Below are 18,536 nucleotides of genomic sequence, written 5' to 3'. Positions count from 1 at the left end.
GTTACTCAGTTCCCACATAAAAATAGCACATGCACATAAATATATACAATCCTAGTATAGAGCATATCAGACATATTTCGTCTTGCAATTTTAACTCTTCTTCTTCTACTACGCATTATTCCCGCTTCCCATGCAGGGTCCACGTGTTACTTTAGATGCGACTTCTTGTTAGTACTACTCCCAACCGACCCGTCGCCTGGTCTGCCGCTGGGGGGGATATATTTTTGACTGTAGAGGCGTATGTTCATGGGGCCGGTTTGCCTGTTTGCGGGATGAAAAACGCCAGATAAACTGGCGGAAAAACCCTACTGACCGCGCCCAAGACCGGCTAACTTGGCTATGCCTGAGAAAGATCCTCAAATTCCTCACGTCTACAACGGGAATCGAACCTGGGACACTCCTTCCTCAGGCATATGGTTGCGAAGCGCAAAGCCACTAGGCTAACCGCGCTGTTTCGTCTTGCAATTTTAACATAGGACAATATTATTGTTTATGCTCAGGCTTTATCCTCCCCTAAATTTCAGTTAATATTCAAATTAAATTCTAACACAATGTCATAAATGTTTCTTCCAAAATAAACAGTTCAAAGGCTCTTGGTTCCCTGTTCAGCTTAAGCTTAGGGTGGCACTTGCTTATTAGACGTAGACAGAAATGTCCAAAACAGTTCCTTAGACACTAAATGAAAGTTGATTATATGGAGCTTCTTAACTCTCTGGTTCCTATACCTTCTTTGGTTATTATTCAAAATGAGTACGAAAACTTGCACCTTACCGTTCTTATCTTTTCTCGTAGTTGTTGAGACTTCCTTGATTACACTTCCGCGTTCTCTCACCATGTATTCTTATGGCATCTGCGACATACTTCTATTTTCTTCAAAAGGTTCATCTTTTGCTGACTAATACATTGGCATAACTAACCAACGGCTCTATGCTGGAATTCTGGCCGCATTCCTTCGGTGTGGCTATACTCGACACGGCACGTACAGCAAACAGGGAGATTGTTGCTGGGTACGGCAGCAAGCTTCGCAGCTATCCAGGACTTGGATCAGGAACCAGGAACAGAAAACAAGAGAGCGATTGAATCTCATGCAGAAACCTAAATAGTAAATGTGAGCGCCCTCTCTTGGTGACTACGTCATGCTCATAGCGGCGGCCGATTGGTCATCGCAACTCCGAACTGTTTTTGACATGGCTCTAATACTTATATTATCTTACATACATCTTATAGTAACATTTCAGCATTGATACATAATTTTCCCTTGTTAATTATTTCACAGATTTTATCCGTTTTAATTATGGACTACTCAAAATCACTTTATATCTACAACTAAAGTGGTTAGACATAGTAGTTCTGAGTTAGCAAAATGTACACTATCTTTTACCTTTTCTTCTGGAGGCATAATATGTCCTTATCCATGGTTTTAAACGTTACTTTATGTTGGGTCGGAAACAGGATGACTCATCAAAAGTGAATCAGCACTTTTTCTGACACAACAATATAATGTAAGCTGATGAAGCCGATGCGAATGAAGCGATGCGACTGCATCGGCTACCTGTATGCGGTAGCATAGATATAATCACTGAAATTTGTCTCCATGATGGGAAAAAAAGAAATGCTGCTGTCGTTAGATCATCCAGAGGACACCATGAGGAGGTGACAGTCAGACTTTGCGCTCCAAATAAATAAATAAATCACTGAAATGTGCAAAAATAAAAATTAAACAAATATACTAAGAAGATACAAGAAATACATCTTATTAAATCAAAGAAAAGTCAAATGTGAGACTTTCTACGATGGTAAGGATTTTCAATAATGAATGTCAGTTAAGATTTCCAACAAGCTTTCAGTGAACATTTGAGATATTGAGAATTTTTATTGGACAATAAACTTTTTCCTCCTCTCATCCTTTGCATTTTGTGTTTCACAGTATGGTAGATTACTGTGTATATTAGGTAATTCAGAGTTAGGAAATCGAACTTGTTATTTTCAATAGATGTGTTAAAGCTTCTGTTCAAATCAAAACTGCAAATTTCTGAACATGATTTTGGAGAAATAATAATTGCTAATTCAGAAGACCACTATCCAAAGTATCTGTAGAAGAGACACAAGGCAGAAATTGAACGTCTGTGAGAGGAATTGAAGTGTGTTTGTTAGAGAGGGGATCATTGATTAACTGGATTGCCCTCTTCTGGATGGAATCAGACAATCTTAGAGAGGATTTTGGTTCACCATCCCAATATGAGAGCAGTATTCCATGGCTGAGTAGATTGGGGCTTTGTATAGAGTTAATAGCTGTGAGGGTGTGAAGTAGTACCTTGTGCAAAAAAGTACACCAAGTTTTTTGGCAACTGCAGAAGTTATAGTTGAAATATGGCTGTGCCAGGAAAGATCAGAGGTGCAGTCAGTCCAAGAAGAGAAATCTGTGTTTGGATAACTTAGTATTACTGAAAGTGAGGGGGGGGTGAGCTCTATCTTGCAAGAGATCAAACAGAACTGAGTTTTAGTAGCATTAAAGTTTACAAGGATGACCTTGCCCCATTGGGATATAGTTAAGAGATCTAAATTCAGGTCCCTGGGCATGGTAGATTTTGAGGATTCTAAAACCTGAGCACTGCAAGGTTTGTCAAACATAAGAGAGGAATGGAGTGTAGTATTGTCAGCAAAACAATGGAAAGGATTGGAAGTCTGTGAGAGCAGGTCATTTATACAAGAGGAAGAGAGTGGGTGAAAGAACAGAACCCTAAGGTATTCCTCCATTGGTGGGGGGGTACTCCTCCATCGGTGGGGGGAATATGAGGAGAGTAAATCATCCACCATGACATGAAGTGAGCAACCATTGAGAAAGTTGGTGATCCATTTTCAGAGTGAGGAAGGCAGACCATAGGATTGCAGTTTGTTAAGTGCCAAATCTATTCAAATACATTTGAAATGTTGAGGGCAACCATGTGAGTTTCTCCAAATTTCTCCATGGTTTGAGTCCATAGGTGGCTGGTGAAAGCATGAAGATCAGCTGTAGATCACCATTGGTGGAATCCATACTGCTGGTCACTGATTATTTGATGTCTCTAGGTGGTTCAATAGTTGGTTATTAATGACCTTCATAATTTTTGAGAGAACAAAAGTGAGCAGTTGGATGGTAGTTCACTGGTCGACTTTTATCACCTTCTTTAGGATGGGCTGGATGTGGACCTGTTTCCATGTTGTAGGGTAGATGCTAGTTGAATAGGATAAATTGAAGAGGCAATACAAGATAGGTGTTAGTTCTGGAGCACAAAACGAAATGTGAAGGATTCTTTAGATTTCTTTTTGTAAGAAGACTATAGGAGACATGAAGGGAACTTTGCCCAGGTCATCAATGCAGGAATTGGAAGAGAAGAGTGATGCCAGTAAGTTGGCCTTGTCTTTTAGTGAGGTGACTACAGTACCATCGGGATGCGAGAGTAGTGGAAACCTGGGTGGACCGAAGTTGTGCCTAATGGCCTTGGAAAGGGACCAGAAGGAGCATCTGCCATTTGGACAGGGGTGAGTTTGCAGAGATTCAAAATCTGACTTGGACTTGGAGATGATTCTTTTTTATTTATATCAATTTATATCAGAACATTTATATCAATGACATTGTCAATGGATTGCAGGGGGGATATTCAGTTGATTACAGATGATGTGAAGCTGGGAAGGGTTATTAGTAATAGTACGGATGTGGCAGCCCTGCAAGAGGATTTGAATAAACTAGACAGATGGGCAAATGAATGGGTGTGTCGTTTAATGAAGCAAAATGTAAAGTCTTGAAGTTTAGGATACATTGATGGGAGGCTGCATACTCGATTGGAGGAGCTGTACTGGAGAAAGTAGAGGGAGACAAAAGATCTGGGAGTGATGATTAATAGAAAACTGAAATTCTGGGAGCATATTGCAAAGGTAGTGAAGGTAACCCAGAGGACTGCCTCAATATTGAGAGGGACGCTGATCTGCAGAGATAAAAGAGTTATCGTTCTTTTGTATAAGACCATGATCAGACCACACTTAGACTATCATTCTCAAACTTGGTCCCCAGGATTTGAAGGGGTTAAATTAACTGTGGAAAAGGTACAGAGGCAGATAACAAAGATGGTTTCAGGACTGTACAATATTAGTTATGAGGATTGGCTGAGGGAATGTGGACTGCAGAGTTTGGTGGTTAGAAGGAGAGATAATATGATCAAGACTTAAACTGTTGAGAGGTAGTTACAGGGTTGACACTGGGGAGTTCTTTCGCTTGGTGAAACATTGGGAAGGAGCAGTGACAAGGGGCCATCCCTGGAAATTACAATAGGAAGCTGTGAAATTTATTTGTTCAGAAACAAATAAATTTCTGAACTCAAGTGTTTAATTATTTCACTTGATTTCTTGAACACTCTTCAGAAGAGTCTGTAATGTATGTGAAGCATTTCGGTTTGTTGCTACAATACTTGATGTTTAGTTTTGGTTGTATGTCTTGTCCTTTCTTGTATTTTCTTTCATTCTTCATATTCTTTTTGTGCGCAGACTTGCATGTCATTCCTGACCTATCCTAAGCCAAGCACATCCCACAGAGACAGTATATCCTGTAGATACCAGGTCTTTTAAGTGATGGCTGGGGATGTTTTGGAAATTTCAGGAAATTAGAGACCTCGCTTAGGGGATAGAAGACAACCTTTATACTCTGTTGACATAGTGGCCTTGATGTGTTATCTGTGACTGACTGTATATATGGGGGATTTACTGCTTCTCTGAAATATTGTGTTTCACATTCATCTGACTGCTTGGAAGATCAATGTAGAATTTTGTTGATCAGTGTTCTCTTGTAACTACTCTTTGGTAGGATGATACTGAGGTTATTGAGTGCTTGATTTCTTTTATCAATATTAGTAGGGATTTTTGTAAGTTCTATCATATATGGTATAAATAATGCCTGTTTTTTGTGCGTGATGATAATTGGATGTTGCATGCAAGTAACATCTAGGTTTGTTGGCCTCCTGTGAACTGAGAAATGGAGTATGTTCTACTTGGATACTTCTATGAGTGTGTCTAAAAATGGTACAGACAAGTTGACTTATAATTCAAAAGTGAATCACAAAATGAATCATGAAATCATGAAATCAGCAGAAACCAATTCTGCTATCACATTAGTGAACATCTAGATTAACGATGTCTAGGCTTGCAAGTGTATCAGTAAGTTCTATGGCAATGTCTTTAGTAAGTTCTGTGGAATATGTCATGTTCTTTACAAAAGAAGTTGAGATGTGAGAGCTTAGCAGTTTGCTAGATGCTTAGATAGTGATAAAGTTGGAGATTACTTTTCATCCACAACAGATCTCAGTAGCAATCCCTGCTTTGTGTACTTTTGGAATACCATAAATTCTTGGGACAATAAAATGTTTTTTAGTGTTTTGGCACCTGTACAGCAAGACTTTCATCATATTGACATATCATATTTCTTGCATTTGACAAGATTCCACATAGAACTCTATTGCATAAATTGGAGCAAATGGGGATGGATATAAATCTGGTGATTTGGATTACAGGATGACTGATGGACAGATATCAAAGAGTGATTTATGGAGGAGTTGGGTCCAGGAGAAGGCAAGTGATTAATGGTATATCACATGGCTCAATTCTCATGGAAAGGCTTAGACGTTGGTTATGCATTTTTACTAAATAACTTAGGGAAATTACAATGTATACTAGGATATACATTAAAATAAATTTTAATACACTTCCAATATTTCGGCAACGTCACGTTGCCATTTTCATAGGAACTTAAAAACAAGACACGTGCACGCAAGCGCAACAAACAGTAAATGAGGATGAAACAGGAAGCTATTCTTTCTCCTAAAAGTCCTGATGGCGCCCCCTAGCAGGCAATGTTGGTATTCTTGGGAGATTGGGCTGAAGGTCTTCTGATATAGGTTTCCTAAATTTGGGGCAGTCTCATGCAACCAAATTTGTTGAGGTTTGGATTGGTTCTTAGGGATGAGGCTGATTCCACGAAAAGCCTCTCGTATTTGAATTTACTACGGTGTATTATCGTGGCTTTCTTCCACCATATTCTATGGCGGGTGTCTATACACCCACCATATATGAAACACCCGCCATATGAAAAGCCTTTCGTATTTTAATTTACTATGGTGTATTATCGTGGCTTTCTTCGACCATATTCTATGGCGAGTGTCTATACACCCGCCATAGAATATGGTGGAAGAAAGCCACGATAATACACCGTAGTAAATTAAAATACGAAAGGCTTTTCATGGAATCAGCCTCAGCCCTAAGAAACAATTCAAACCTCAACAAATTTGGTTGCATGAGACTGCCCCAAATTTAGGAAACCTACATCAGAAGACCTTCAGCCGAATTGCCCAAGAATACCAACATTACCCGCTAGGGGGCACCATCAGTACTTTTAGGAGAAAGAATAGCTTCCTGTTTCGTCCTCATTTACTGTTTGTTGTGCTTGCGTGCACGTGTCTTGTTTTTAAGTTCCTATGAAAATGGCAATGTGACGTTGCCGAAATATTGGAAGTGTAACTAAGATGAAAAGCCAAATGGCTATTTTTTTTCTGGTGAGGTTGATATATATAAGTTAAGAGGATAAAAATCCCTTATTGTTTTTCAGCCAGTAAGTGAAACTAAGATCGAAAACTACAATCTGTAACGTTTCATGCCGACGAACTGTCAGCTTATCCAAGCGTAAGTGACCACTTGGTAGTGCCACACCATGGCAACTCGTTGCAAAGGTGGAGCAAGATCCCTCACTGTTCTTGATATTTTCTCATAATGTAAAACACACAGCTCTTATAGTGACACACCTTTCGGGCAATCATATAGCAAAAGTATGTAAATTTTCTTCACTTAAACTCTGATATTCTAGGTCTTACTCACTGATGAGACCTCAAAAAAGGTTGAAACCGGTCTGGGTAGTGACCTCTCCTCATAATGTAAAACAGTACTACATCTCTTAAGAGCTGTGTGTTTTACATTATGAGAAAATATCAAGAACAGTGAGGGATCTTGCTCCACCTTTGCAACGAGTTGCCATGGTGTGGCACTACCAAGTGGTCACTTACGCTTGGATATGCTGACAGTTCGTCGGCATGAAACGTTACAGATTGTAGTTTTCGATCTTAGTTTCGCTTACTGGCTGAAAAACAATAAGGGATTTTTATCCCCTTAACTTATATATATTGGAAGTATATTAAAATTTATTTTAATGTATATTCCTAGTGTACGTTGTAATTTCCTTAAGCTATTTAGTAAAAACACATGGCTCAATACTTGGTCCTCTGTTGTTTAATTTGCATATCAATGATACAGGAAATTATTTGTCAGGAAATATTCAGTTTGCTGACAATACTCAACTGTGAAGAGCAATGTTAAATGAAGGTGATGCAGAGATCCTGTAGGAAGACTTAAACAGACTAGTACTGTTTATCTTGCTCATTCAGAGCCTTAAACATGGCCAAGTTTAAGGCTCTGTACTTTGGGAAGAGATCAGAAGCTATTGTTTTTTATGGATTTTCCTCCCCCTTTCCCCCATCCCTTTTGGATGGGTTGACCCCCCCCCCCTCATAAAGGATTAAATATTTATTACTGTATGAGACTGGCTAACTCACCATTAGTTGAAAGAGACCAGATAAAGGTTTCTCATGTCACTGACAGGAATCGAACCCAGGTCTTTCCAACGAAAGGGCTTCATCTATACCAACTGAGCTATGGAGGCTCTCATCAGAAGCTGCATACTATATTGATGGAACTAAACTGCAGGAAACTGATGAGGCCAGAGACTTGTGGTGTGACAGTGGACAGGGGGGTTGAAGGTTAAAGAATATATTGCAAAGGTAACCAAAACAACACATAGATTACATGGTTGTTGAAGAACACACTAACAAACAAGGATAGAGAGGTTATTGTTCCCCTATATTTTTTTTAATAAGACCACATCTGAACTAATGTGCACAGATCCAAACTCCCAGATTCCGTCATGATGAAGAAATTGTGGAGATGATTCAAAGACGAGTGAGAAAGATTGTGTCAGGTTTGTGGAATGCTCCTAATGAGAATAGATTGACGGTCTATACCTCACTTAGCTAATAGACAAAAAAGGAAGAGACACGATAGAAGTATTTAAGTGATAAAAGGAATTTTATAGGATTGACACTGAAGAATTTCTTTCAGTACATGACAGGAAGGACCAGAACAGGAGTCACCAGTGGAAGTTGTATAAGGATGTGGTTAGCAAGGGTGTTTAGGTCTAGAATTTTTGCTTGAATGGTGGTAAATGGGTTGCCAGAGGTGGTTGTGTATATTTCATCAGTGAATGTGTTTAAGACATATTATTATTATTATTATTCAGGCTTCCATGGAGTCTAAAGACTCATCGAGGGGAGGTCCCCCCCCCTAAGAAACACAAAGCCTGTCATACCACTCCTTGAACTCATTGACCGTTCTCACTCTCACTACTCCATCAAGCAGTGCATTCCATGGTTCAACCACCCTCTTGCTCACAGTTTCCTTTTGTAACTTCGAGGGATGGCCTCTTGTCATCACTCTTTCCGGCTGTTCAACCAAGCGAAAGAACTCCCCAGTGTCAACCCTGTAACCACCTCTCAACAGTTTAAAAGTCTCAATCATATCACCTCTCCTTCTTTTATCCACCAAACTCTGCAGTCCACATTCCCTCAGCCGATCCTCATAACTATCATTGTACAGTCCTGAAACCATCTTTGTCATCCGTCTTTGTATCCTTTCCACAGTTAATTTATCCCCTTCAAATCCTGGGGACCAAATCTGAGAACAATAGTCCAAGTGTGGTCTGATCAGGGTCTTATACAATGGAATGATAACTGTTTTAATTCTGCAGGTCAATGTCCTTCTAATTATTGCAGCAATCCTCTGTGTTACCTTCACCACCTTTGCAATATGTCCCCTAAATTTCAGGTTTCTATCAATCATCAACCCCAGATCTCTTGTCTTCCCCACTTCCTCCAGTATAACTCCTCCCATAGAGAATACAGCATCCCATCGATGTTTACCAAACCTCAAGACCTTACATTTTGCTGCATTAAACTGACATCCCCCATTCATTTGCCCATCTATCTGGCTTATTCAAATCCTCTTGCAGGGCTGCTGCATCTGCACTATTACTAATAATCCTTCCCAGCTTCGCATCATCTGCAAACAACTAAATATCCCCTTGCAATCCACTGACAGTGTCATTGATATAAAGATTAAACAATATAGGTCTCAGTACTGTGCCCTGTGGGACCTCACTTGTAACTCTTTGCTTCCTTGAAACTGCCCCACCATACACAACTCTCTAATACCTATCGGACAGCCAATCCTGAATCCAGTTAACCAATCTGACATCCAGACCTGAAACTTAAATATCAGCTTATCATGTGGCACCCTGTCAAATGCTTTCGCTAAGTCTAAGAAAATGGCAGTATATGCCTTTCCCTCATCTAATGCTCTTGTAACTTTATCATAAAAGGCTTGCATACTGCTAAAACAAGAGCATTCCCCCCCCCCCTCACAAATCCATGTTGACTCTCACAGATAACATTATCCTCATCTGCCCAATGCTGTATACAGTTTTTCACTACTTTCTCCAAGATCTTACTAACTACTAATGACACACAAACTGGCCTATAATTAGACACTTCCAGTCTGCTACCGCCTTTATGCAATGGCGGTAGCAGACTGGAAGCAGGCTTTATGCACTGACACTATCTTACCTTCCTTCCATTCCATGGGCATCTTTCCCGCACCCGGACTTTCATTGAAAAGCCAGGTCAAAGGCACTGTCAGTTCCCTAGTACATTCATTCAAAACTCGTGGTGAAATACCATCCAGTCCCACAGTTTTAGTGACATCCAGAGTACTCAGTATTTTGAAGACACTCTCCTCCTGCACCTCTAAACTTTGAACCTGCCCTATCTCTCTAACATTCAAATCGACTCCTCCAGGATGAAATACTCCAATAAAGTGTTCATTGAACAATTCCACTAGGTCCTCTGCATCAGTCACTCTATTCCCATTTTTATCGCACAATGTCATTCGTCCACAGTTATTTCTCTTGCTACTGACCACATAGCTAAAAAATTCCCTAGGATTTTTCTTGGATCTAAGGGCTAATCTCCTCTGATATTCCAGTTTCGTCTTCATTATCATACTAGTTACCCTTCTGGCCTGTGTCTTATACTCTTTGTGCATCTTCTCTTCACCTGTCTCCTTATATCTCTTCCACAGCCTCTTTTTTGCATGCAATTCCTGTTTAATATTGTGATAGGTATTGTGTGAATGATGGCTACTGTGTGAATAAACGGATCTCCCATAATGAGTCTCCTGACTCCATGGAGATACTGTATAATAATGATAATATAATAATAATAATAATATTGGTCTTATTATGAGAATGATCTAATGGATTGCGATGGAGTTTAATAAAGGTGTTGACATAATTCAGTTGAATTTGCATTTTTCTTTGTATTTTGTGGGATTCATTATAACTGTTGTATTGTCTTTATTCATTTTCATAACTATGATACTCTCATCCTGTCTAATATTTTTAGAGTTGATTGATCCATTTTTGTGGGGTTTTGATTGAAACCTCGTGAGAGGATGTTGGTTCAGAATTAAATAATGAACATGAGGACATGTTGAGAAGTATTTTGTTATATGGTGAACGACTGTTTTTTCCCTTTGATCAAGTGTTGCAGTTTTTTCTTTATTCTTTCTTTGATGACTGTGGGTGGGCATGTGTTTTGATTTTTCATTGATAAGCCTATATAAACTGTTCCTAAACATTTTGCAGGTAGGGAGGAGAATAATTCAGAGTGAAGAGTGTATGACTGCCCCTCAGTTTAAGAAAGCTGCAACCTTGTGTGACTGATGCATTCTTTTAATAAGGCAGCTTCTATCGAATTAAAAATTCTTAAAGCACATTTAGTTGTGAACTTATGGTGCAACCTTTAAAACTGAGGTATGACACAACTGTACCAATGGGTTGTGATGAATAGGACAGGCAGGCAGGCAAGTCAGGATAGACATGTAAGTCTGAACACAACAAGGACATGGAGAATGAAAGAAAATACAAATTAGGACTGGCAGCACATACAATCGAAGCTAAACATCATATATTATGACAACAAGTTGAAATGCTCCATATAGATTACAGACTCTTTTGAAGAGCATTCAAAGAGTCAGATAAAATGATTAATCATCCTCAACAGTGCAACAAGACACAGGGAATGATTTTATATCAATTCTGTTTCCCTCATTAAACATGACATGCACTTAGTTGCCAGTAGTTTGCAGAGACCACAAACCAGCATTTTCTTGTACAGTGAGATGCTCCATATTATAGATGCTCCACTGACCTGTGGAGTATCTATAACTATAGAATCATGTATGTACCACAGTAAAAATTAAATTTATTATGCAGATATTTTTTTCTTATGTATTGTAAGACATGATGATGATGATGATGATGATGATTGAAAGACATTGCTGCAAGTAGTAAACAACAATAAGGAATTTGAATAAGAAAACAGTAGAGCTCATGCATTAAATTAGAATCTATGTATACAGTCGCATGATCATCGGTTTTATATATTTTTAGTTTTAATTATTGATAATAATTAAAACTATTGGGTTGAAAGTAAATTAAAATAGATAAGTTAAAATTAAAATATAAGACATTGCAAATTTATTTAATACATTTGGGGATGACAATTTCCCACACTTTTGGAATAGTGAGGCAGTCATTATGATTGAGGTTAGGTCAATGAAGTAAGGATTCAGCACTATCTTTGTATAAACACTCAAGGTTATATATGGATCTATGTTGCCGCTAGGTGTTTTCCCGCTAGTTTTAACTTATGAACATGCAACCGTACACATAGAGAGATTCCTGCAGGCCTGGTTGGCTGAGTGGTTAGTGTATCTGCTCTCCAGCTGAAGGGTTGTGGGTTCAAATCCTGCCATGGGCTTGGATGTTTGTGATTCTCTGTGAAAAATGCTAATGGTGGTGGTCAGCAGTAGATGGCATTGGAGTAGATTATGCGGTTCGCTGTAGTTGGTGGATTGAGCAGGAGAGACAGAGAGTTGTAGAGTGTGTGCCCTCTTTTGATGAGTCTTTGGACTCCTTGAAGGCGTCATGTAATAATAATAATAATAATAAAATTCTAATTTAATGCATGCACTCTACTGTTTCTTGTCCATTCATATTATTATTACATTATTATTATTATTATTACATCACACCTCCAGGGAGTCCAAAGACTCATCGAGGGAGGGCATCCACTCTACAATCCTTTGTCTCACTACTCCACCAACCTTCATCATCCCACACTTTTGGAATAGTGAGGCAGTCATTATGCATTCACGTTTGTGATGCATAATGACTGCATAGATAACACCAACGCCATCTACTGCCGACCACCACTAGTACTTTCACTGACAATCATAAACATCCATGCTCATGGAGGGATTCGAACCCGCAGCCTTTTGGCTGGAGAGCAGATACGACAACCACTCGGACAATCAGGTCGGCAAATTCATGTTTCTTTATTCTGATCTTATGATACATAAGACAAAACATCTGCAAAATAAATTTAATTTTTATTGTGATACATGCGTGATTCTAGAGTTTCAATAAAGCTAGAATCATGTGTGCTTGTAATGCATGTGTGCTTTTCATTGTTATTACTGTTTTTAAATATTTCAGTGTGAATGTTACCGGTTTGTAATCTGATTTTTTCAGTTTATTCACTTATTTCTTCTGATGATGTGAAACACATGAATCTCACGAAACTAGTTGAGTAATTAGTAAATTATTTCAATTACTGTTTTATATGTTAAGAATAAGATAGGATACCAGCAACACAATTGTATTATGCCCTCATTCCACAGAAGTCTTTGTATGGAAAAAAAAAATACTGTTCTTCATAATAACAGATGCTGTTCAAAGGTACTAAGTGTTTCAGCTAAAAAATAAATAGTGACATTATCAAAAAAAGGATTCAAAAGTATATCAAAATAGAAAAAATGTCATTTGGCTTGCTGTCATTTTTATCTATAAAAAATATACAAAATAATCTTACATAATATGAACAAGAGCTGTGTAGTAATTAAAATTACTACATAGGGCTAAGAAGTATTTATTATTTAGTGCTTTAGGCACTTCAGATAATTATGGAATTTTGATGCGTAGTGAAAGTTTATTTCTGTTTTGTTTTGAAAAATGCCAATAATGTTCATAACTTCACATGTTGATTTTAGTTTTATATTGCAGAAACTAACACTAGAAGAAGGAAGTGAATTACTAAAAAAGTGGGGAAATTCTTCTGTTCCAATCTATTTTACTGTATATGTATTCAATATAACCAATCCTCTTGAAGCAGAATCTGGGGATAAACCCATTCTTGAAGAAGTTGGTCCATATGTGTTTAGGTAGGTATTTAGTTTTGTATTTGTTATTATTGGATCTTGATGAGCAATATGATTCATTATGCCATTGTGCTCCCTAACATCTTTACAAATGAAATGCTGCTTTCTCTCAGAATAAAAATAAACAAATGAATAAAAAATTTTTTTTTTAAAAAAGTACACTTTTTTTTTTCCAGCATTCAATGAAAGCACACGAGTTCACTTTTAATGAATGATAAAAATAAAATATAAGAATGTTAAAATTGGTTATGCATTTTAAAATTAATACAAGTAGATTTTTTATTTTTTGAAAAAAAAATCTCCAGTCATCTCCAGTTGGTTAGTGTGAAGTACTTATTATTATTATTATTATTAAAACAAGACCTCATGGAGTCAAAGACTCATCTAGGAGGTCCTTTAAAGACATACATACATACAAGACAGTATCTCTGAATCATGCAGAGATTGTGAGTTGGAACCTCACCTAGGGAAAATTTTGAGGTTTTGAAAGTAAAGTGATGAAAAATAAAGTTATTCACTTTGGCTTGATTAGATTTCCAGTGGCATATTATATTAGCAGGGTTATGCTACAAGAAACTGAGAAGGGAAGGAATCTTGGCATATTGGTGGATTTGAATTTTAAGTTCATAGGTCATAGAACAGTGAGTCATAGCAAAAGTTGAATATACAACTCAGAGGATAATTGCGATGTTAAAGCAAACCTTGACATGTGTAAGGATAAGGAAGTTATTTTGCCTCTTTATAAGGCTTTGATAAGACTACACCTGAATTATTGTGTGCAAATTTGGTCTCTTGGATTCCAAGTGGATAAAGAAGCTGTGGAAAGGGCGCAAAGAAAAGTTACAAAGATTATATACAGATTATGGGATTTAGACTATGAGGACAGATTGCAAATATGTGGATTACAGATCCTAGTTAACAAGAGAAAGAGGAGTGATATGAACGTCTATAAAATTTTGAATGGGTATTATATGATAGCATCTGATGAAATTTTTTGTTATATGGAAGGTGGAGAGAAAACATGGGGTCATCCATGGAAGTTAAGTTTGTTCACAGTCAAGAAAGCAGTAAGAGCTAGTTTCTTCTTTCACAGAACAGTGAGTGGAATAGTTTGCCTTTAGAGATAGTGAGTGCATCTAGTGTGAATGAATTTAAGGGAAGGTATGATAGCTGGTTTGGGTGATTTATAGCCTCCCTTGATGAGTCCTGACTCCCTGGAGGTCTTAGATAATAATAATAATAATAAAATCAAGAAAACAAAGAGGAATTTTGTGAAAGAAATAGCATGTTTACATAGAGTCCTTCAAGGACAAAGCATAGATCAAATAATCGATCTATGACAGAAAGAAAGACGAGGTGCAAGGTAAGAAACAGGGACATATGCCAAAGCAAGAGAAGGAGAGTAAGTAGGAAATTTTCATGGTGATTCTATGATAAAAAGTGTAATTGATGACAGCATGATTAAATCTTGTTTCCCTTTGTGTAAAAATTAATATTAGTAAAGGTATCACAATATAAAAAGGTAATGTGAAAGAATTGATTATTTTTGTAGGAATTAATGACTTGAATGAAAAATATTGCATAAGAAAAGATAAGAAAATTATTAGAAAAGCAAAGAAGATGAGTGAGAGAGTAAATATTATGAGTGTGCTGCAATGCTATGATAGATGTGAGTTGAGGAAGAGAGCAGTGATTGCAATTGGAAATTATGTGTACTTTGTAGACTTGTAGATTGAATTTGATGAATGGAATGACTTATGGATTCCACTTAAACAAATTTGGAGAACATATCTAAAGAAATCAGTCTTCGCTGAGAGTGTGGAAGTGCAAAGAATTATTATTATTATTACTATTATTATCATTAACATCTGACCTCCATGGAGTCAGAGACTTATCGTGGGATGTACACACTATTGCACACAATGCTCATGCACCATGAATTTAACTGATTCAGTATGTCTACATTCACAACACACACCAAAGCAGTGCATTCCACTCACCAACCACTCCATGCAAAGAATCTTCTGCTCACATCCTCCTTATACAGTTTCCAGTGATGGCCACTTGTTCTACCCCCCCCCCCCCATTTCATGAAAAATCTTCCATGTCACCTAAATAACAACCCCTGACTAGCTTATATGTCTCAATCATATCCCCCCCTCTTCCTCCTGTTCACGAGGCTTTGCAACTTACATTTCTCTCAATCTATTCTCATACTCCACATTCCAAAGACCACTGATCACCTTTGTGAATCTTCTCTGGACCTTTTCCAACATATCCTCATCACCAGGGCCGGCGCTACTGCATGGGCAAACTGGGCATTTGCCCAGGGTGGCAAATGGCAAGGGTGGCAGATTTTCATAAATTTATACAAAATTTTCAGGTGTATTATTTTTTTAATATTTTTTATTTATATTACATGGCATGAGTTTATATTATATAAATTTATATTTATATGTATATAAAATATTTATATATTTTAACTATTTATATTTATAGTTTATATTTATATTACGTGGCATGCAGTGGCGTAGCGTGACTAACTTCTTAGGGAAGCATTTGACAAATCTCGTTAATTATGTTGGGATACAGAAGAAAACGGTTATCGGGGGGCTCAGTACCATAAAAGAAAAGCAGAAAAAGATGCAAATATTAAAAAAATGAGTGGGTCCTTGAGTAAATTCTTAAAATCAGATAATTCTAATGATAGTGTTGGTGAAATAGTTGCTTCAACTTCACAAAGTCGAGAAACTAATGAGAAAAATGTAATGTCAGAAATTACGGAAGAACTGATCTCCAAATCGCCAGCTTCCAAAGTGTTAGTAGAAAAGCAAAATACAGAATCACAAGAATTTACAAGCACTAGCACTTCTAGCGAAACTCGAAGAAGGGAAATTTCGTACGATCCTGCAGAATGGTCTCAGATAATTAATGATTCATTTAGATTATTCATGGTAGAAAAGGGACTGGTACAAATTTTTAACTCTGATGAAGAAAATAAATTTAATTTTCGGCAAGACAGTCGTGGTCGGCGTTTCAAACCATCATATTACAAAAGACAATTACATAATGGTGAAGTAGTGCGAAGATCGTGGTTAATATATTCTCATAAAAACAATATGGTGTTTTTTGCTTTCGTTATAAGCTTTTTTCGACTATTCAAATTGCGTTGACAACAGTAGGTAATAGTGAGTGGAAACATTTATTTATCCTTTAGTGGATCATCAGATAAACTCTACGAACACAATAACGGTAATCTTTTAAAACTGGTGGAATTAATAGCAAAATTGATTCAATGCTGTCTGAACATATATATTGAGAATTCAAGGCAAATAATTCATTCAACATTATTTGGGCAAAGATATACAAAATGAACTCATTCATTTGCTAGGAAAGAACATAAAATTAAGAAACTCTAAATATTATAGTATTATTGTAGACTGTACAAGTGATATTAGTCATCTGGAACAAATGACTATCATTTTGCAATACATCTCTATAAATAAGGAAAATGAGCAAAAAAAGTAGAAATTTGTGAGAGTTCATTGGGATTTGTACCAGTTAGTACTACCACTAGAACTGCATTATTTCAAGTAGTAATCAAATAACTGGAAGTAAATGGCTTGTCAATTGATAATTTAAGAGGACAGGGTTATGACAATGGCTCAAACATGAAAGGGAAAAATTCTGGCATTCAAAAATGCATTGTTGATATTAATTCTCGAGCCTTTTTTATTCTATGAAGTTGCCATTCTCTTAACCTGATAGTAAATGTTGCAGTAATGTCATGAAAAGAAGCGATTTCATGTTTTGATCTCATACAAAAATTACATGTATTTTTTTCTGGTTCTACACACAGATGGGATGTATTAAAGAAGCATACTGAATCAACATTAAAACCACTATCTGCTACGTGGTGGGAAAGCTGTATGGAAGCCATTCGTCCCGTTCGACATCGACGTATTTATTTAGGAGATATTTATGACTCTTAATTGGAAATTGCTGCTGCCAAGTGTATGGATAAAATGGCTAGACAATGAAGCTGAATGTCTAGCATTGAAATTACAGAACTTTCAATTTCTCTGTTCTATTGTTACTTGGCATAACATTTTAAACTGTATTAATACCACCAATAAAATGCTATAACAAATTAATATAGATATTTCATCAACTGTATGTTAGTTAGAACAAGTTATTCTTTATTTAGAAAGACACCAATCAGACGAAGGCTTCGAAAATACCTTGGCAGATCAGTTGAATATTGTAGCAGAATTTGCAGCTACTCCGTCTGTGATACCAAGGAAAGCCAGAAGACAATTTATCTATGAATCAGAAGATATGCCAATACAAGATCCCATAACAAAATTTAAAGTGGATTTTTTTTTTCAACGTGCTTGACATAGCGTTAAATTCAGTAAAAGAGAGGTTTCAACAATTTCAAATGCATAGTACATATTTTTCATTTTTATATGACATTCACAAATTACAAGAAATTGAGAAAAGTGATCTTGTTTTAAAATGTAAAAATTTAGAAAGTACTTTATCTGATCACACCAAAAATGTAAAAGACATCGATGCAATAGAACTGGCAGATGAATTGGATGTTTTATCTGGCTCTGTTAAGAAAGGAAGCATACTCTTAGAAGTACTGAGTTATGTAAGTCAACATGATTTATTCCCGAACGTGGCAGTGGCTTTGAGAATTTTATTAACATTACCAGTAAGTGTTGCAAGCTCCGAAAGAAGCTTCTCCAAATTAAAATTAATTAAAAATTATCTTCGATCATCGATAGCTGAACAACGACTTGGTGATTTGGCATCTATCTTCATCAAACACGAGCTTGGCACAAATTTAGATTTCAAGGAAATTGTTCAAGAATTTGCAGCCCAGAAAGCTCGTAAAGTACATTTTTAACATTTCTTAGCAGTGCCTTTTCGTTTTCGTGAGTGAAAATAACGAACAGTAAAACTATTGTAGTAATGTAAGTGAAATTAAAATATTTTAAATAAAATTAAAATTTAAAAACATTGGAAAATTTCTTCCCACTTCTAATAGCTAAGGCATTGGAAGG

The 18,536-nt window shown here is 36.9% G+C and overlaps 1 protein-coding gene across 1 annotated transcript in view; it reads left to right on the top strand.

Moving 5' to 3' along the window:
- The window catches only part of LOC150104729 (lysosome membrane protein 2-like), a 431,261-nt gene that overhangs the window by 82,975 nt on the left and 329,750 nt on the right, over positions 1 to 18,536 (top strand). The window contains exon 2 of the mRNA XM_090395911.1: positions 13,310 to 13,467. Coding sequence (XP_090252037.1) covers positions 13,310 to 13,467 — 158 coding nt within the window. The remainder of the gene's footprint in view (positions 1 to 13,309; positions 13,468 to 18,536) is intronic.

Source organism: Typopeltis vanoorti, chromosome 7, assembly GCF_054136105.1.
Source record: "Typopeltis vanoorti isolate ZY-2024b chromosome 7, IOZ_Tvanoo_1.0, whole genome shotgun sequence".
NCBI classification, from domain to species: domain Eukaryota; kingdom Metazoa; phylum Arthropoda; class Arachnida; order Uropygi; family Thelyphonidae; genus Typopeltis; species Typopeltis vanoorti.
The sequence above is the reverse complement of the archived record's forward strand: the minus strand, read 5'-3'. Positions and strand labels throughout refer to the sequence as shown.